This window comes from Leptidea sinapis, chromosome 39, assembly GCF_905404315.1.
Source record: "Leptidea sinapis chromosome 39, ilLepSina1.1, whole genome shotgun sequence".
Lineage (NCBI taxonomy): Eukaryota > Metazoa > Arthropoda > Insecta > Lepidoptera > Pieridae > Leptidea > Leptidea sinapis.
Genome location: NC_066303.1, coordinates 920,343 through 941,935, shown reverse-complemented (window position 1 = coordinate 941,935; position 21,593 = coordinate 920,343). Strand labels below are relative to the sequence as shown.

Below are 21,593 nucleotides of genomic sequence, written 5' to 3'. Positions count from 1 at the left end.
ATAAATCAATTAACAGGCTAGTTATTTCCGAAGACACTTCACGTACCGGCCGATTCGACGTGCCGTCGCAGATCAAAGTCGTCTCTGTCAACAGGCAGATATCTCGTGAGCGGTCGTTGCCATTCGCTAACGTTGCTGGTACCGCGGCGGCTGCGGCGAGGCGCGTTGCTGAGGGATACTGTAATAGGAACATTGAGGTAATCATACTTAAAAGACACGTGTAACGGAGTACAATAATTGGGAACTCAAATTGTTTAAGGTAATCTCTACCTTATATATACCAAGGCTGAGATCTATAAAGACGACTGAGTGTGATTATACGCGAGTTTAACTTTTACATTCGGCTGTTTTAGCTTAAGCCCAGTATAATTTCAGCTGTGAAATGACTACAAGTACGAAATTAAAGATATGCTAAGCGTACACTCAACTAAGTTTCACGTAAGTAAAGTCTGAGCAAAGTCTAAGTACGCTCTATAGATCTCAGCCTCAGATCGAGTATATGTTATAAGTCATATTATAGTTATGTTTACAACTAGCTGTTACTTAAACAACTTGTTTATTACTTCTTGTAGTTTGTTTATTATTTACAACACTGTTCGACATCATTCGAAAACAATCCTTAAGGATAATTAATTAAGTTACTCATTAATAACTGACTTAACAGTATTAGTATGACTGAGTTAACTGTATTAGATTGTAACGAGTTATTGGTATTTTACTGACTGAGCGTCATAAATATTTGCCGAATATTACTTGTGTTTTCCCAACCTTATAGTCCGAACACGTACCTAACAAGTGAATTACTAATTATTAAGTTAGATTCATAAAAAAATTGATATACTACGTATTCACGAAATAATAAATTTCTTGGGGCTGTGTTTCCAGTTCGATAAGTCATGAATGACAATAACAGCTCATATACCATAATCTTCGGCTTCATATCATCAGTACAGACAGGAATAAGGCCTAATTTATTAGAATATTATTAAAATATAACACAAATGCGATAGTAGCTCAACCAATTATATTGTGTAAACAAGAATATCAACTTTTGATACCAATTTTTGATTTATTCTCTATGGACTTGTCTGTGGTTTGTTACCACAATCAGCTACCATATAAAACTGTCATTGTTGTCGCTACAGCTATATTGTGTTAATACGTTATGAGCCCCGTCCCATTTTTTTCAAGTAGGTATAAGTTTATAATGTAAAAGTTTATCAAGTGTTTTCTTTAAAAATATCGTTTGATTACATAGTTAATTTCCCTAAATTGAAAGGGTGAGTAAATAACGACGATTGGGCGTTCTCGGTGAAAAACTTTATGGTGTTAGAAGGCATTGATTTGGACAATACTTATGCCAATTATGAGCATAGAACCTTCGTTATTGGTACATGTAAACTAATAAGTATTTAACCTTCTATTTAGCTCTGTAGTATCAGTACAGTTAGCAATCGAGTTACAAATAGGTCTAATTAAATAATACAGATGTTGGAACAGGACTCTTACAAATATTATCTCTGCTGAAATCCGAGGCATGGCTGAGCGGTCTGCTGTCGTCTCCACGGGTCTCATCCTCTGTGGATTCGGTGCGAGAATTACGTACTTGCAGCTGAAAGTAGAACAAAAACTATTCATTAAAAGGGCATTATTTTTTTTATGGCAGAGAGGACAAAGGAGCGTTCTGGTCACCCGATGTTAAGTGATCACCGCCGTCCACATTCTCTTGCAACACTCTTGAATCACAGGAGTGTTGCCGGCCCTTTATTGAGATGTTTCTAGTGGCATTTTGAAAGCTTAATAAGTTCGTACTTGGGATAATATTTTGAATCAATTCTATGACTACGCGGGGTGGAAGTGTAGATGGATAGGAGTCCATTATAATAACCAACATATTGTCTTGGAGCTACGCTGGCGGATGTATTTTTTTATATTTATAATCATGGGCATAAATCTGAAATTGTTTGAAAGATTCTTGGCAATTCATTTCAAAATAAGGAGCTTTAAGAACGGGTGTTTTATGAGATTGCATATTTGAGAGATTTATGCGCCGCGCCGTTTCTTCACTCTCAGAGCGCCATTTTACTTACCCGGTTACAATGTATTGATTGACGTGAAGGAAATTCTAAAGGAATCAATTATAAGATGTGTAATGTAATAATAATAATGTAGCGACAGTGTCAAAAGCGAAGTCAGCGGTTGTGGTCGCGGCGACCTATTGAAGAAAGCCGGGTCATCATACCCTAAGCCGAAAACTTTGGGTACGAGTTTGTATATGATTGAAACATCTTAAAAAAACTATAACACATTAAGGTAGTTACCCACTTTTGTGCTTATTAATTATAATGATAATCAATAGCATTTTATTTTTAAGCTGACATTTTTTAAGTCCTACTGTTTGTTTGATGTCTGACTACCTCATTGCCATTTTTGATAGGGGGAAATCTTATCGGTTCGCGTCACCGACATAATATAAGTAAAATTGAATGGATTTAGGGAAAGTTCAGTGTAATATATACTGTGCATTGTTGAAATAGTGTTTTTGTTTGATTAATATATTATTGAAAATGAGATTTCAAAATAAATTCAAATTAATAATTAATTAAATTTTTCTTTTTTTCATTATGAAATTTCAAATTTCAATACTAAAAGTTAAAAGTTTTCACTTTTATCGGCAGTCTCTAAAACTGCCAAGTTTTTTTCTATATTTATCAATTGTAAATGATAATTAATTTTGGTGATTTTGATTAACTGTAACATATTGGAATTATATCAATATACGAGAGAGAGACGTACAGCGCAGAGCTACAATGACGTCATTAAATGAACACATGGATAGAATTACTTAACCGTATTCATACAAAAGAAAAAAAAAATACATAATTCACCTAAATAAATAAATTTTCCGTAATATCATTTCGGAACACTCATATCGTAGGCACTGACACCTGCTTACATAGGTACGTAGCGCCGGCGTAACCGTGCATAACTCGTAGGTGAGTAGCGCCCACGTAAGGGTGGTTAGAGTTTCTTAAATATATCATTTATTCGTTTGAAACTTTCACTTACATACTTTATATTTTACACTTTTTTATGATTAAGGTTATATAGCTCTGGTGTATATTCAATGTCGTCATTCAGTACTATTTTTTCTGCAACACGCTGGACTGAGCGCGTTCATATTATTATGTAACGTCGGAAATATCAAACCACGTCTATAACCGATATATTATTATTAAAATACTTACAAGAATAGGTTCCGCTGTACAATCGAGTCTCCAACGCGATGTTTTTACCAGCGTGAGCCACATTGACATCGTGTTTGCAACATTTGCTAAGTCACTTCAATTCACAGTTGAATGAAATAACACCTTTTGTTTATTAAATACTAATTTTTGCCTGCGTCGACCGCGTGGATGCTATGAAGCACCAAAAAAATTATGTCTGCACCTGCATCTTGAGCTTAATATGTAGTTTATATTATGTTGTCCGGTTTCTTGTTTTTGTTAATAACAATGTACCTAATAACCGTACATTGATTGAGAAATCTCTAAACGAACACTTGCTTTGTGTCGTACACAGTGCGGGATTCAGAGATCTGGAGGCTTCGGATCAAGAAAGGAGTGGAAGCCACAAATTATTGAAAAAATATTAAATTAACAAAAAAAATATAAAAAAACACTCGACTTCAAAATAAACATGTCCAACACATTATTATATGCACTAAAAAGTAAAAAAATAATTGCGTATTCTTCTACAATTTAATAATCAACTTATTTTTAAAATAAGTAAAATGAAATGAAAAATACTAGAGTACCTAAAAATCAATCAAATTATGGCGACAACATAATGTAGCTACAATAATTGTTAGTTTTCGAATTGAAATAACACACAGGCTACAATATATTGTCACGTCAGAGGTATACTCTTTACTGTTAATAACGTGTACGCGGACGACGTCGCGGGAAGCATATTTTTTATTTTATTTACCAGAGACCAAGTTTTCGCCATTGGTAAGTTGATTTAATTCATATTCGCTATTTTTGCGCTACAATAAGCTGTAAATCAAGTAAGTGTTCGTGTGACTGGTACTATAATAGCGGCACAAAAACTAGTTGGTGTCTTATACGATGAAATAGTATTTTTGAAACTCGAGCGATAGAAAATCTAAGGAAATGCGATACAAAACACTTGTATTCAATTGTTGTGCTGTAATTGGGTGCCTATATATGTATAGTTATATATCAAATTGTTTGCTTCACTCAGTGGAACTATGCGCAGCCAGTATATAAAATGTAATAATTATGAGATCAAAAGATTGTCGCGTATTTGTAGGTACTACGTAATTCAACTCGTAACAACTATTTGCGCGCTAGTTATTCTGTCTCTCTTATTTTATTACAACCTTCGCGAGTACATTATGTGTTTTATTATAAATATTGCTAACAATTACACACGTTTTAATTTTTTATCCGCGGAACCCGATTTGTTTCAACCTTTTTTATGGAAATGCAGGACAAACGAGCGTACGGGTCACCTGGTGTTAAGTGATCACCGCCGCCCACATTCTCTTGCAACACCAGAAGAATCACAAGAGTGTTGCCGGCCTGCCGCAAGGTACGCAGTTTTACTTTACTTCAAAAAGAAAGATTTTATTCATATGTATCATTTGGATCATAATTAAAAATTTAGACCGCCGTTCCTTGTATAAAATCCTGTTTTTTATGAGACCAGTAATTTTTCTTAACTATCTTCATTATATTCGCATAAGATTAAATAAAGTCTAGATAGAGCCTCTTGCTGTTAGGCAACGCATTAAAAATATATTTTTATTTATAGATTCAGTATGGAAGTATAATTTGCTGAAGTCTGATAATAAAATGCTCCCACAGGAATGTCAAACTTACGATCTGATAAGTGCTTCGTTTAGATACATATAGACTTTAGAACGACATCAAAATAACCCACGCGTATAAATAAACACATGACAAACATTAAAGCGAATATTTCGAGAGTATGGATATAAAAATTTACAGACAGGCTAATAGATCATAATTTTATACTTGTCGGCGTTCCATTGAAGATGTATTATAGAAAGCGGTGAAGCGCGTGTCGATAAGAGAGCTATTCAAAAATTATTCTAACCAGTTAATAACCAGCTAGATATAAACCGGTAATTAGATCTGCACATTAAACCGGTACACATAAAGCCGTAGGAAAAAAGAATAGTATTGTTACGTAAATCAAAAATATCTATGAAACCGCTTTATTTACATCATTGGAGATTTATACTTATTTAGTATTCCTTAAGCCTTAAGGGACTATCGCAGTGAATACCTACTGTGCAAAATAACGGCAATACGAACCAATATTATGAAACATCGTCATAAATAAAAATCTATAGAACATTAAATTATATGCCATTCATGTGATACCCCACAATTCAAAATATGTATCACCGTTTCTTGTATAAAGATCCTGTTTTTTATCATTTAATTACAAATGTATATTTTTCAGACTTCTGCCTATACTTGTAGTATAAAAGGGTATTACTTGCCAAACTTGATAGTTCTTGATCAACGGAAAATACCCTACAAATTTTGATTACCTTAAAAGAGTCTAAATCAAATTTCGTATTGTTCTAATTTCAACTTGACACATGGACGGAAATTAAAGTAATCCTATCAGGGTTTTGTTTTTCTTTTGACGGACGGAACCCTACTACTGAAATGTTATATTTTGTTTGTATTGTAGTAGGTTGTTACAGTTTTCGCAGTTCTCATTGATACTAAATCACTACTCAGTGGCTGCTGGTTGCACTTCTAGTTAGTACCTTGTTATTTATACGTACGTACGTATTGCTGCATAAGTCCCTAAATTAGATGATCTTAATGTCATTTTCCTACAATCATTATTAGGGTTGCCAACTCTACTATATAATATAGTGTCCTACTATTTAAAGTACTATATTTTATCAGCATACCGAGCGTATATTTTATGTGTTGAACCAAGTATAAATAGAGCCCATATCGGTCTGATAAAAGCAGAGTTAACGATGTTCTGTAAGTTAATTAAGATTGTAATGATAGTTACCATTGTGATGTTTCATAAAAATATCCAAAGAAATGATTTAGAAAAATATTTTATTAATTAATTCTCTGTCTCTTATAAAAATACTTTATTGGGACCAAAATAATTTGGCAGCCCTAGTCACGATAAACGTCCAAATTAACTTGAATATATACATTTCCTAAGTAACTGTTATCATTTTATTAAACACTGACACTCCACCAATTGTCATACAATATTTTCCGTGCAAATATAAACCTGTTTTAAAATAATATGAATGAATTTTGTCGATGGTACATAGGTGACCACCTTCCCTCAAGCAATTAGTACTATTCTATAGTGCACCTAAAAATATGCGACAAATTTATAACCACCTACAGTTTTAATTCTGTTTAATATACGATGTTGTGTGACACCAGTACATAATATAAAAACAGTGTGCGTCACATGACAGGTCACGACAAATATTTACATAACAAACAGCGCGCAGGAAATGTACAGACATAGCAACCGTAACTGTTGTATTGACTCAACTAAGCCTGGAAACCGGTTCAGACCGGTTAAAGTCATAAAGCATAGATAGCGTTTTTATTCTCGGTTTTTTTAGGTAAAAAAAAAACGGTTAATTTTAATCGCCCAGTAATTTGTCTGACTGCAATATCAAATATTATAGTGATAAGTAACTAATATACGTCAAAATTTATTTAGGTACGATAGCCTCATTTCGACTCTTACAGAATTAACCGGTTAAGGGTTAAGGTCTATGTACAACATTTATCATTTAAATAATGTTAACGCAACCAATGAAATAATAATCATACAAATCGGTTTTAAACACTAACAACCGTTATTTTTGCTTACAAAACAAACCCAAGCCTTCGTTTTAACAAATGAATATGATGATTTTTCAATAAATAGTAGAATGATTTGCGACCTATTTGAACTTTCTGGCAGGTAAAGTTGGAATATTTATAAGATAAAAAAAAATAGAAGGTCTTTTATTTTAAAAATAATAAAAGTCTTTTGTTTTCAGTTTCTTGGAGTGTCAAAAATAGACTAAATTGAACTGGACGCTGATATTATGTATCTTTGCTTAAAAAATTCAGTGCGAAGTAAATAAATTAAATAACTACACTAAGCACTACTACTAAACACTAAGGAATCAAGTTGTTAAGTATATTTTATTGTGGGGTGTATAACTTCGTGGGTGACTTGTAGAGTATACGTTACTTTGCTTCCAGTGCGGTTTTTTCATAATTTTACTCGAAAAATAAATACATATTAGGAATTCACAAAACTTTTATACAAAAATACGTAACGTATTCAATAAACATAAGATAAGATAAGAATTGTATTCATTTCATGGGTGCAATTTTGCAGACCTAAAGACATAAGAGGCATTATTCATTGAAATATGACGAAAAATACAAATCAATTAGACGACCCACAGACCCTGTTGACTGAGAAGTCCCGGTTTCGAATCTCGGTAGGTGCAAAAATTTATATTATGATGAATGTGGATTTTTCTTTCCGAGTCATGTATGTTTATAAGTATATATGCATTTTTAAGTAAGTATATTGCATTAAATCTATCGTTGTCTTGTAGCCATTGTATAGGCTAGTATAGGGCAAGATAATTGTGTAAGTGTGTCAATACTATAAAAAAATATATTCCGAATCATTAATCTCGGTGAAAAAATTTAAACGTATCCTTTAAAGTTATTTTTTATAAGTTAAAGTTATATATTTAAAAATATATGTTTATAGTAATAAAAATATATTTTTTCATTTTGCAGGAGGCAGGATTATTAAGCTATTATGGCACTTCACTTTTGGCAATACTCCACGAATTGAAACAAAACACAGATTTACAATTAAACGTCAAAATGTCAACAGAAAGTTGTTGGACACTGTGGCACAAGTCGCGCGGCATACAGCCCGTGGCGCACTGAAAGTTTCATCGGGACAAAATTAAATAGTTTATTTTCATGTGTATTGTAAAAACGTGGGCGGGAATCGGACATGCCGGATTGATGTTTACGTGCGTCTTTGTTTAATGGGTTTGTTATTAAGAGCAATGGTTTTAGCATGTGTGAAAATTAGTCGGATATTAGTACTAACCTAAATATATATAGATGGAGCTCAAAACACACATACTTTTTTTTACAACGTGCATTATATAGTTAGAATATAAAATGCATTCGGAAAATTAGACGTGTAATTTTGTAATATGCAATTAATAATAAGAAAAAATAGTCTACTGAAATAATGTTCCCGAATTTTGGAGATTGTTTAAGAATTTATTATTATAAAGTCTCCGAAATCGGGGAATGATATAAAAATAAGTTCACACTTAACTAAGGGAAAAAGAGCACTACTAAAATTTATACTTCAATACGGTTTACAAAAATCAACTTTACACGTCATTTGCAGCGATTATTAGTGACGCAAGATAAGAAATTTTGGTGTAAGTACCTACCTTATAAACTCTCATAGTAACTTTACATGCGCACGTTGTCGTCACTGACACCATACCTTACATGGTAGTAGTCATGTGTGGTCCGTTATGACAGGCTCTTTCTTTTTTTTTCATAAGCGTTCTTGGGGTACAAAAAAGGTTCTTTTTTATTGTACGGCAACCTGTCTTAACCTTATACCACCTTTGTCTTATTAATAAACGCAAAGTAAAGTTACTCCAAGTTTAAAATTTCTTCTCCCTGTCATGTAATTCTGTAGAGGCAAAGGTAAGATAAAGACAAACTGCCTTATTCATAATAAAACGCTTTTCGAAGGTATAAAGCTATATTAATTAAAACGTGTTTTAAGCCTATCGAACGTTCGATAAAATTCTTTAATTATATTCTATAGATAAATCTCCCATAACTAATACGTCTATACGTACGCAATGTTGCCATTTCGTACAAAAAACATGATTTTAACTAATTTAATGAGGAACTGTCAATGGAAACAGACATCTCTTCAATGTCAATGGTTTGTCAGTTATGAAAAGTCGATGTCAAAATAATTTCAAACTTCAAAAATCAAAGTTCGATTGTCAATCTATGACGGATATCCAACAACTTTGAGCGGGAAGCTATTTATCACATTATTTAACGAACAGCTGATCGATGTCGGCCATGTTTTTTCGCGTTCGAGTGCTTAAAATAGGTTTATAGAAGGATCCTAGCTACTATAAGTCACGTCAGCTTTATCGAAGAGATAATGAGCGTTTTAGCTCTAATATGCGATTATGAATACCATTTTTGAACAAGCGTATATTAGCATGTATTAAATCTCCGCTTAGTCATTATGAATAAGACAGAAGAAGTTTTTAACTTGAAGTAATTTTACACTGCGCTTATTAATAAGACAGTCGGTGTTTAACTCACTAAAGCATCCGTGATTGTAATTAAAGATTATATTATGATAATATGATGATGATTTTAGTAATTTTATGTTTTGTTATTATGACACCTTTTCGACACAAAACGTTGCGGCACTTCTAAAGCGCCATTGTCACGGTTCTGTCTATCGTATTCCTAAGTCTTAGGCTATACGGCACGTATAATCCATCATTCCACATTCCATTCCGCCAATACATCGAGTTTTACGAGTCATCAACATTTCGAGTAATGATTCGTTATGTTTTCGGTACATAATGAGTAAACATGCTTTAAATGACCGATGAGGCATTAATTTCATGCATTTTGCGGGAATCATAAGATATTTGAGAGCAATAAACATTTTAGCACAACACAACGCAGCATTTAGATTGCTCGGTAAAAAATGTGGTCCCATTATATTGTTGTCAATCATTCTCATCAACACATTGATGATGATCAAAAGATAATATTAGACTTCAATTGATACTTTTTTTTAAATTAACTTTTGATGCTGCAATTTAGACTTGTTTTGATAAAAGCTAAAAATCCTGAAAACTTAATAATGATAAAATTGTCGCAAATAGTCACTCCTATCAGTTCGTAACGACTAACGGGAATATGTCGAGTTACCAACACCCTGTATATTGCAATGGTAATAACTAAATATTACGGGCATCATTTAACACTTACGGCATCATTTTACAGATTTATAATTTTAGTTACATTCTTATTGAACAAATTATTATGAGTATTAATTGACTAATTATACGTAATTTTCATGACATCTCTATTGAAATAATAAAATATTAAAATTGTAATTGTATAAATGTTTCATGCCAAGATATAAATATTTATATGTTTGATTTTCATTAATAACGTACTATCATTTCACTCCACACCCTGGACTCTAGAGTCTAGACTAAAGATTTAGAAAACAAATATGTATAAAGTAACATAATTATGATTAGGTTAATTACAAAGGCTATCTACAAATATGAAATGATAAGTGATAAGATATCGTAGTTTGCATACACCACATAATTGCTTCAGGTATTTATAAGTAGGTACAAATTACAATATATCAGAATCGCACTAATATTATAAAGGCGAAAGTTTGATAGTGCGAGTTTGTTAATTCTTCACGCGCGAAAATAAATGGCTGGACTAATTTTGATAAAATTTGGAATGTAGGAAGCTGACACCATGGATTTACAAATGGACTACTTTTTATATATATATAAATAAATAAATAAAATAAAAAGTTTCCTGGCAATCGCTGCGAAAACAGTTAAGTTAACATAAAGAGAACCAGAAATTAATGTTCTAACGAATTATAGAAATTTAAAATATCTACTAAAAAAACCGCGACACACTACATCTATATTTTACGGTTTAGCCACAGGAAGTGCTCTTAAGATTTAATTAATTATAAAATTCTACAGTGTTTTTTAGATAGACTTATTGACAAAATATTAATTATCCTTTAAATGAGTATAATCTGGCCTTCAGTTTAGGATACATCATAGGTAATGTACCAAAGTTGCGTTAAACGGGCTGCTGATTAGTCGACGTACGTGATAAAGTCCGTGTTCTCAATAGAGTTAGAATTTTTATTCTCGGAATTATCGGTCGTATCGCCTCGAATTCATATATAGATGGCGTTGTGCAAATGACGTCTTTTACACGATCTCCACTGATTGATGACCTCTTGACTTTTTTTTTACATAAGTTTAATAATTATTCAAAATAAGTTTGGTTAAGTAAAAAGTAATTTCTAAGTTTTACTATTAATCTATTGTGTTTCGTATTTTATATATATATATATTTTAGTATTTTTTGTTGCTTATATAGTCTCCGCGGACGACGATCGCGGGCAGCATTTAGTAACGGATAAATATAAGTGCTAAGGGATCTTTTATGCTAGAAAAATCCAAACAGGCCATTCTAAAAAAAAAGCAAAGCGCCCGTGAGATACATGTGTGTGTTCAAACACCATCGAATGATCCGTACCCCCGAATGTTTCTATTCCAGAAAAAAAATAAAGATTACTTTATTTTTTTATTATTTATTTTTTCGCTTTTGTCCTCTAAATTTATTTGAAACTTTTTTTTTATTAAAGTACCTTCCATCATCTATTTTGCTCCAAATTGAAAGTGACCGCAAGAATAATACAACGTTTTATTTATTTACACACCGAAGATGTTAGTTATATACGAATGGGATTACTTTAATGTGAGCTAACAAAATCATTTCTTTTTGTTATTTATAAAAGTAGCAAAGTGGAATTGTCGAAGTACATCGATGACAAGGTAAAAAAAATATATATTTGAATACAAATAAAAGCACTCCGATCCGATAATTTCTTGGTCGAAAATGTACGAATTCTGGATTATATCATCTCTGTTTCTTCCCTTGGTTAAATACTCCATGAGCCCGAGCACCATGTTCGGCCACATAATTAATGTTAACGTAAGCCAATCACAACGGGATGTGGAGTCTGCTTCCTTTACAAGACATTTCCTTGAGCTGCTTCTATTTTAGACCGGGCCGGGCCACACAATGAGGCGTCACTTACTTCATAATCCTCCGTAGCGGATGTCACTTCTATGATTCAAATTAAAACCTTTTTCTTTTTTTACTATATTTAGCAACCATACGTCGGCCGTAACTTAATAAAAATATATTACTTTTATTTTCAGAAATGGCTTTTATGATCCCTCAAATATATTTCGAAGGTGGCAATGGCTTGTGGACGTAGCAATTAATAAAATAATCATGTATTTTGAATATTATTGCGTTCAAAAAGAGAGCTTTTAGAGAAATTTATAATATGCGACCGAGAGACTCGCTTCGGGAAATATTCAAGTTTATAAACATCCTTACCATACCCTCACAATACATTTATATATGAATAAAAGGTATATTCGAAAATACATTACAGAATTCAAGATGAAAAGTTATTTGAATTAATTAAATTCAAGAATAAATAATAAACTGTACGTGCCGTTAAATAAGTTAACTAGAGTTAAGAGCTCCTATATATGTATTCAATATTACAATATAATACCATACGGTATATTACTACTACTCACTGAGAAATATATTAAAACATCTTTGACAAAGAAGACTTACTATAGTATAGTAGATTATATAGAGGATAATGATGTATGATTATTTACAAGTTATGCCCAGGCCACCTACAATTGTATATTATAATGCAGGCTATCTGTATATATGCAGCAGCAATTTTGTTATTTTATGATTTACAACATGTCCTGGGAGTTTGTTATCAGTTCTTTTCCCCATGTCAAAGTGCCTTTACGAACTGATGTGGCTTCATGACCAATGACAATTGACCAAGTGTTGTTACAATATGTTATGTTATTGTCACTCCCTATGGTAAATAATTATTTACATTTTACTATCCGATCCGACAGACGCTGTTCTGTCAATAGAAAAAAAAAATAAGATGTAGTGTAGAATATCTAACGTATTCAAAATGATAAGGATTACTATTTTATATGTGTAAACAGCTTATAAATTTCAGCTTTATAATTGCCAATAATTGTTTAATTATTAACATGGATTAAGAGGTAGACAAATGGCATTGCGGACTTTTCTGTAGAACTACGCGTATATACGAGGGGAGGTCAAAAAGTTCGCGGAATGACTGGGAAAAAAGATGAAATGATACATTATGTTATTTTTCCTTTTCAATATATTCCCCCTTAACACGAATACATTTTTGGGATCTGGCATATAACTTATTAATACCGTCGAAAAAATAGGTTTTGTCTTGGGCGTCAAAATACGCCGAAATCGCCGACTTGACTTCATCATCGTCTCTAAATTTTTTTCCACGCAGCTCTTTCTTCATCTTTGGGAATAAATAAAAATCGCTAGGGGCCAGGTCTGGACTGTAGGGTGGATGGCGTAGTTGTTCAAAACCGCATCGATGAATGGCAGCCGTCGCAACATGACTCGTGTGAACGGGCGCGTTGTCGTGCAAAAGGAGTACACCTTTTGTCAGTTTTCCTCTTCTTTTTTCTTTAATAGCTTCTTTTAATCGGTCCAATAGGGAAGCGTAGTACTCTCCCGTTATAGAAACACCACGTTCTTTATAATCGATCAAAAGAATACCTTCAGTATCCCAAAAAATAGTCGCCATGATCTTTCCGGCCGATTGCGACACTTTAAATTTTTTTGGGGGTGGTGTGCCTTTTTTGTGCCACTGCATCGACTCCTGCTTTGACTCAGGCTCATAGTGGTGAACCCAAGTTTCATCACCGGTTACAATTCGGGCCATAATTTCTTCCCTAACTTCTCCACAGCGGTCCAAATACTCGCGGGAACAGTTGACGCGCTCACGTTTTTGCAGCGGCGTGAGCATTCTCGGGACCCACCTTGAACACACTTTACTCATGCCAAGATGTTGATGAAGAATATTTAAAATTGTGGTTTCTGATACTCCAACTGATGCTGCAAGTTGTTTCTTCTTCAACCTTCCGTCTTCCAATACAAGTTTTTCAACTTTTTCAATGATTTCCGGCGTAGTGGCCTCAATGGGCCGTCCAGGTCGAGGATCATCTTCAATTGACTCCCTTCCTTGCTTGAAAAGGCCGTGCCATTTGTAAATCATGGTTTTACCAGGAGCAGAGTCTCCGTAAACAGCTAACATCTCTTGCAAAATAGTTTGAGGCGTTTTTCCTTGTTTGGTGAGGAACTTTACGACGGCGCGATGTTCAATTTTCTCCATAGTGGCTAGTTTGTTCCCGATTTACTTGTTCACTCGTTTGTAACTCGAAAGCTAATGACCCAATTAGGCTAGAAATTGGCATATATAGTAATTATGAGTTACTCAAGTAGCGGCTACCTGGAGGAGCGACCTCACCCCCGCCAACCCCGCCATTCCGCGAACTTTTTGACCGCCCCTCGTAAGATACACAACTACACCATACATTATTTTGTTAAATATCAAAGAATTTAATTAAATAAATTAACGGGGAAAGCGTTTTTGTTGAAAGCTCCCAGACGGTTAAATTTTTTCGACACCTCCAAAAAATACCGTTTTTGTATACAAAAATGTATTCAAAAACTTAACAAATTACATACTAAAACCATCCTCGAGAACTACGCTATCTATTGGTGAAAACACCATGAAAATCAGTGAAGTAGTTTTTGAGTTTGTTGCGAACAGACAGACAGGCGGAGGATGTTGTTTTATAATAGTGCTTCTATTTTATACATTAACGAAACCTTGTGTATAACCATCACGTCAACTGTTTATCTCACAATTATTTTGTCAGTCTTTCCTAGGGAGAAAACACCAAAAATGGTTTGTTACTTAGATGCTCAGCAATGGCTTTTGAGGAATGAGCTCAATGATGAAATATATAACAACTGCGACGATGGCTGGTTAATGTCTCAACTCATAAAGGATGTCTATTATTATGACATGCATAATACATTAATTAAAACAATGTCACTTACCTCTTCAATAGACGACGAAATTAAACCAGAGCTGGAACAAAAAAAAAGTTTAATTGAAAAAGGTGATCACGTTGTAGCTATTACAGAAATATCCAATCAAACAAAGGGATAAAAACGACGTAAAAGACATCAGGTGTATAGCAACAGGAAAAGTGCGTATATTTTTTAAAATTTCTATTTGATATTTTTTACAACGTAATGTTATTATAATAGTTAATATAAATTCAACTCCAAAAAAGTTAATGAAAGATATATAGCAACGCACAAAAATTCGTTTTATGGCAACAATATAACCTCAGGATCAGGAGTTTAAACTATTTTGAATACAAAACTGTAGTAGTAAGTGTGTCTCACTCAGACGTCTTGGTTACCATTGGACATTGGTACCTGTTGTTATTTATTGACGTACCAATCCGATCATGTCTTAGCGCTATTAGTATATGCTTGTTTTGTCAATGTCTGCCCCCTTTAATAAAAACCTATCTACGCCCTCGCTGATTACTATGAAAATGTATCGTGGAGAATTTATTTTATTAATAACCCAGTTGGAGGTCCCCCACTAGGAGTACCTGCACCAAACCAACTTCTATATCGTTAACCAATCTAAATATAAACCAGTACAGATCACACGTGAGTTGAATACAGAGTTCTGGAATACGATAGTGATGTGACCTAAATAATAATAAAAACTAATTGATGACCATAATGATGAGTGTGTCGATAAATTTAAGCAATACTTCAAGTTTACCATTTTACACTAGGTTAAAATGATAAAATACATTTTTTTTTTCGTAATTTAAGCTAATAATTAGATCGCAAATTTTTGTACTGCCATTTTTCATCACAGATGTTTTAAAAATTTTTGCAATTAATCTCGTTCCATTTTGGACAACGGAACCTGATGACCTCGGATCAGTCATTATTAAAATCAAAAAAATAACACGAGATCGCAACTTTACTATTAACGCGATAACACGGTAAGCGTATGATAACTGACAAGTATGGCACATCACTACACTGCAGGCGCGCCAGGCGAGGTTTGCGGACAGCGGGGGAGAAGCTCCCGCAGCCCGCTACTTACCCCAGGGCCAGACTGCATTCAACTCGCGATATCTGTACTACAACTGTGTTATGTAACTTACCAACACAGAAGCTTGCTGTTTCCTTTACTCATCTCTTCTGATTTTGACGCATAACATCACTATTCACTGATAAATATAAGGTTAGAGTCTACTGAATTATTGAAAGACTTATAAATACTTAGTAGTAAACTAGTAAGTATGTAAGAAAGAAATATTGTTTTGCGAGTCAGTTTTGTACCAGTCTGAGGACAGATCTATAGAGCGTACTAAGACTTTATTTACGTAAATCTTAGCTGACTTTAATTTTCTTTTTATAATCATTTGACAGAAATTATACTGAGGATAACGTAAAAAAGCCCAATGCAAAAGTCAAGTTCGCGTTTCATCACTCGCCGGCCGCTGCCGCGGCATGATACACTCAGTTGGTGAGTTGTGATTATGTAAATTTGTTTTTGGGACCTACTAGTGAACAAATGCGGATTCGCTAAGATAACAACAAAGTAGTGGTAACTTATGAAATAAAAACCAACTTTACGGTATAGTCTTCAGGGTTGGCTTTCGTCACTCGTGCGCTTTTCCATAATACATTAATTGCTACAATATAATTAATATAATGATTTACATTACATGTCCTAATATATATTTTTTCTCCCTATTTCCATTAGTTTGTATTAGTAATATTATGGAAACTAGTAGGTTTTTCCATAGATATAAGATAAATTTCTCTATTTAATCTACATAGCTAGATAAGTTAGCCTCACCTAAATTAGTTCAAAGTGTCTTCCTATACCATGCAGTGTCTGCTTTAGAATAATTTTACACTAACCTTAGATTATTTATGACTTATTCTTGTTTCATAAAACCGAATAATAACTAGAGTCACAATCACTCTCAAACATTGTCCGAAGCAATACTCAGCCCAACTACGAGTTTTTGTTCATACACTTTGAACATTACTGCCACGAAATAAGGTGTAAATAATTTGAATGAATATTTTAATATAATCTGTATGTTAGCGGTGCGCGGCTCAGACATAACTTGTTGGTATAGTATGTCAATGGTACAACACTATCATTTATAAAATACCTTAGTTCCTTGTGAAATCGGCTGACAATAAAAACTTTTTACCACTATAAGCACAGTATAACTCTCAATTATTTAAATAAAAACTGAAGTTATATATTTATCTTGTGACTGACATATTTATAAATAAATTGTACGTCATGTTCGCTACGGCATGATAGATACAAATGTGATATCAGCGAACACTATTTCATTCTTGATAAGAAACAAGTTTTATATCGTACGGTACAATGGTTTTATTCGTCCTCAAAGATAACTCTGTCTATTTTCGTGAAACGCTACGAAGGCATTGCCTTCTCTTTAAAAGGCTGTCATTAAAAATTATAATTTTACCCTGTAGTGCACTAAATCAACAATGCAATAATCAATCTTTTACTTTCTTAAATAGTTATGATGATCCAATAACCTGCTCACATCATTCCGATTTAGCTCTGGAAAACACTGGATCGAAAATTAATTGGCCCAGATAAGATTCAATTCAGTTTTCCCATCCGTTTCCATTATTATATTGCAGTGTTTAAACAACCGATGATTTACGCCATCGCAGACAGCTTTTGACGTTAATATATATTATTTAATTTTAGCCGAAATTTAGTTTAGTTAAATCAACATAAATATAACTTAAAAAATACCAGTATATTATATACATACTGGTATTGTTAGTCCAGTTCAAAATCCTTTCCGCGATATCCAACGAAAAAATCACTATCTCACAAAACTACACCAGTAACTAACCAAACTCTTCTATAGTTAATACTGTATATAGTTAATACGACACTATCAAATAGATTCGTTCTGCCTACTCTAGCTTCCTAAACTATCTAAATCACTAATTAGTTAACACAACATTCAGTTTGATCGCGCGCAACTTATCATCTGCGCACTCAATTGTGACTCGAAAGGAAGTTTGTCATACGTGTATTGTACAGGATGTCATCCTTTTGCTTCGGTATAGTTTGGTTGTTCATAGAGTTGGTTTCGCTTTACTTTCGATAGTGAATTCTCTAAGAGAAAGATATAGGAAGAAAGGAGACATAGTTTGGTCATATGGAGACGAGGAAGATAAGTTAACTCCACATATTTATAAAGCAAATGTGAATGGAACAGTTGAACACGGTCTAGATTGTTCTAAAGCTATAACAGAATGACTAAGATCAAAGTAAGAAATAGAGACATTTTGAGCTTATGGAAAGAAGTGGACAAGACGATTGCCAATCCATCTTACAGGATAATGTAAACAACTCTTTTCGTTTCGTATCAATATGACCAGTAAAATCATGCTACCATTCTTTGATAGGTACTAGAATCTACAGGAATAAGAAACTATAACATTTTTTTTTATTAGGAGCATAGCTTTTACAAAAAAAACTAAAAATGAGTAGTTGAAATAAAAAAAACAGTTCAAAGTAACAAATTCTCTCCGATGAACTGCTTGACCTGATTTTCGTAAACTTATATATCACTCTCACCATTTGGACTTCTGGCATTCATGTACAATCAAACTTCTAAATGCCTCCTAGCACGTCCCGATCCAGGTGGATACGCATTGAGCACTCTATTAAAAGCTCCATGTTTACTCTGGTGTTGCGAAAGAGTATGGCAGGCACTAGGCAGTGTTTACTTACTTCCGAGTCGTTACACTCGCTTGACCTCCTGTGAGATGTATCTGATGAGGCGACAGCTGTGTTGAGAGTAGCACAACGTGTCTTCTTCTTGAACTTACAAATATGTTGGCGGGGTACTCATGTGCCTCAAAATGCACTCGGTCCTTGTCTAAGAAAGTACCCGACGCTAGCCACCAGAGATCACATCAAAAGTAATAATATTAATACCAATACCTAATTGATATAAATTTAATCATAAAAGTTATAATTATTACGCAATTTAAAAAAATCTTTAATATTAATTAATGTTAAAAAGTCCAGGTCACATCATGTCATAAAAGAAACTTATGTTAGAGCATCCTGTATACGGATTGTCCTATAAAAGGCCGTACAAAATCTATGCATCATAATTGTTTCATATTAGTACGATATGCTTCGTTACCTAGTGCATTCAACTGCAAGCCATTATAAACTGTATCTCCATCGGATAACGGTTTAATATTACTATTCAAGGTGTTGGCAATCGGGTGATTGTGTTATTTTACTCTTTTGTCTCAGTGGCAAAGGATTTTCTTCCACGAAGACAACGCATTGGAGATCAACTTGGTTTAGCCACGTAGAGAGGATGAACCTTGTTGGAATATTAACAGATGGAACAATTCGGATATGAAAACAAAACTGAAAAAAATAATAATAAAAATCCTCGACTTCGAAATGTACCTCATACTTGATATGCGAGTTACTGACCAACTCAAAAAAATATTGATAAGTAGGTATATAATACCGGAATACAAAATACTCAGATAATACCAAATAAAAAGAAATACTTAACATACAACTAAGTTGATGAATATTCATTGCAAAAGTTTACTGTGATATTGTTAATTTACGAAATATTGTTGAGAAGCAACAAGGTTAACAGACAGAATTACGTAGTTCAGATAACCTTTTTATCTTGGATTTTGGGGAGCCTTGGGTAAATAATGAAATATTAAGTTATTATTATGGCTTTACTTGACTTAGATTGCTCATCGCAGTAAAAACAAGGTCTCTTAACACGTTATGCAGACAATACTCATATAGTCTGGTAACCCATACATGAACAACAAAATATATTGAGTGCATTTATATTTACATTGAGAAGCCATCTATAAAACAACTCAAATGGTCTGGTGACAAATTCATTAACAACAAATAATGAGTTCATTCATACTACATTGGACTATAGAAAGGCCTTCTATACAATAACTCAAAATCAAGTAATAACTTCCTAGAATTCTTTTTATTAATTTTTTTGTTTTAGTTTTGTTCAAAATCACATGTTAATATTTAATAATAAAGCCAAGTTTTTCAGTTATGAATCAGAGTAAAATACTATTATCCTAATTTCACGATTCACAAACACATCGGCATAATTATAATACTACACTCCGAAGTCAGCCACTAAATCTACTGTAAATCTGGACTGGTATTTCCTATATAATATACACAACACGGGTTTATATCGATACAAATTATAAAAAAGACTCGTTTTGTTAGAACAAATCTCTTATGTGTAAATATGTTATTATTGCTAAATAATAACATCGATTTCGATAGTATTTATACCATTCAAATTTCGAACATCTCTGAAAAACAAAGTTTGACTTGACCTCTATTCTAATATCAGTCGAGATGACGGTTAGTTCCAAATGAAATGTCAATTTGCAAACAAATTTGACAAATGTTGGACGTAAGTAAGATATCGAACGATGTGATAGTTAAGGCCGACTCTTGTTTCTTGTCTGAATTAAAAGGAAATTATGACAGCTGTCAGAAAACTAATCACTACCGCCATTACCAGTTAATATTGTGGGTGGTCGTAATACGCGGCTCCTGAATGCGTCATGGAGGCTTATGGTATGTGGGTAGATAAACGAGTGTTACTGTATATAATTAGGCATTAAAACACTCGTGTGATGTTATAACCCACGAGTGAGAACCCACACTCGTGTTAAATGCTGTTCATCATTCTACAGTCACATAAACTACTATTATTGTATCTCAACAACTTATTATACCTTCTATAAGTTCTCGCATGATTCATGCAAAATGAAAATTTTGTAGTAAAGAGTTCTCTAGGCGCTTTCCTTTATTTCTTAGTTATTTTGTAATTTATTGCACTAATACCTGACCCGGCAAACGTTGTATTGTCATATTAAAAAGTAATTAAAAAAAAAATTTGGGTATAAAAAAATAGATGCAACCGATTCTCAGACCTACGATAAATTTTTATCGTACTACAATTATTGTATTCGATTGCCATCTTGCAACCGTATAGCAGATTTGTGGATGGAATAGAATAGTTAAAAAAATCGCGATACAAAATAGTTGCAGATCTTAGAAGGCCGAAAATTTGAAGTTGTACCTATTTTTCAATGCTGAATCATAATTAAATAAAAATAATATATTTCGGAGTGGGTCATCTTAACCTTTAGTGGTATGAAAAATAGATGTTGGCCGATTCTCACACCTACCCGATATCCTCACAAAAAGTTCATACAAATTGGATCAGCCCTTTGGGAAGAGTTTGGTAACAAACACCGCGACACGAGAATTTTACACTTTTCTTTAAATGTTTACTGCCATTTCGGAAAGGGGTGATTTTTAATGGGAAGAAGTAGCAAAAAACTCATTGCCACCATTTTAAATCACCTTTTACAGCTTCATCATTATATATATCATTTCCGACAAAAATATGTTTGCAATAAAGTTACATTATAATTATTATTAATTCATAGCGTGGCTGACTATTAACGACTTGTCAATAAAAATCGGTTATAGTATCAATTGTTTTGCTCTAATTTTCTATATTACAGTATCTCTGTGAGGGATGTTCTTCT

General features: G+C 33.3%; 1 protein-coding gene and 1 long non-coding RNA gene across 8 annotated transcripts in view; one reads left to right on the top strand and one right to left on the bottom strand.

Moving 5' to 3' along the window:
- Positions 1-21,593, bottom strand: part of LOC126976075 (pleckstrin homology-like domain family B member 1) — a 111,645-nt gene that overhangs the window by 11,001 nt on the left and 79,051 nt on the right. For 2 of the 7 annotated variants that reach the window (XM_050824244.1, XM_050824245.1), the window contains 3 exons: positions 14,943-14,973; positions 1,510-1,612; positions 47-178 (listed from right to left, as the gene is read on the bottom strand). In XM_050824244.1, coding sequence (XP_050680201.1) covers positions 47-178; positions 1,510-1,612; positions 14,943-14,973 — 266 coding nt within the window. Of the gene's footprint in view, positions 1-46; positions 179-1,509; positions 1,613-3,248; positions 3,818-7,899; positions 8,013-14,942; positions 14,974-16,084; positions 16,600-21,593 lie in introns of those variants that run through there. The other 5 variants (XM_050824251.1, XM_050824247.1, XM_050824246.1 and 2 more) reach the window with 5 other exon arrangements.
- Positions 66-8,000, top strand: LOC126976107 (uncharacterized). The gene is made up of 3 exons (XR_007731839.1): positions 66-197; positions 7,450-7,555; positions 7,866-8,000. It is a non-coding gene; the product is annotated as an uncharacterized LOC126976107 (long non-coding RNA).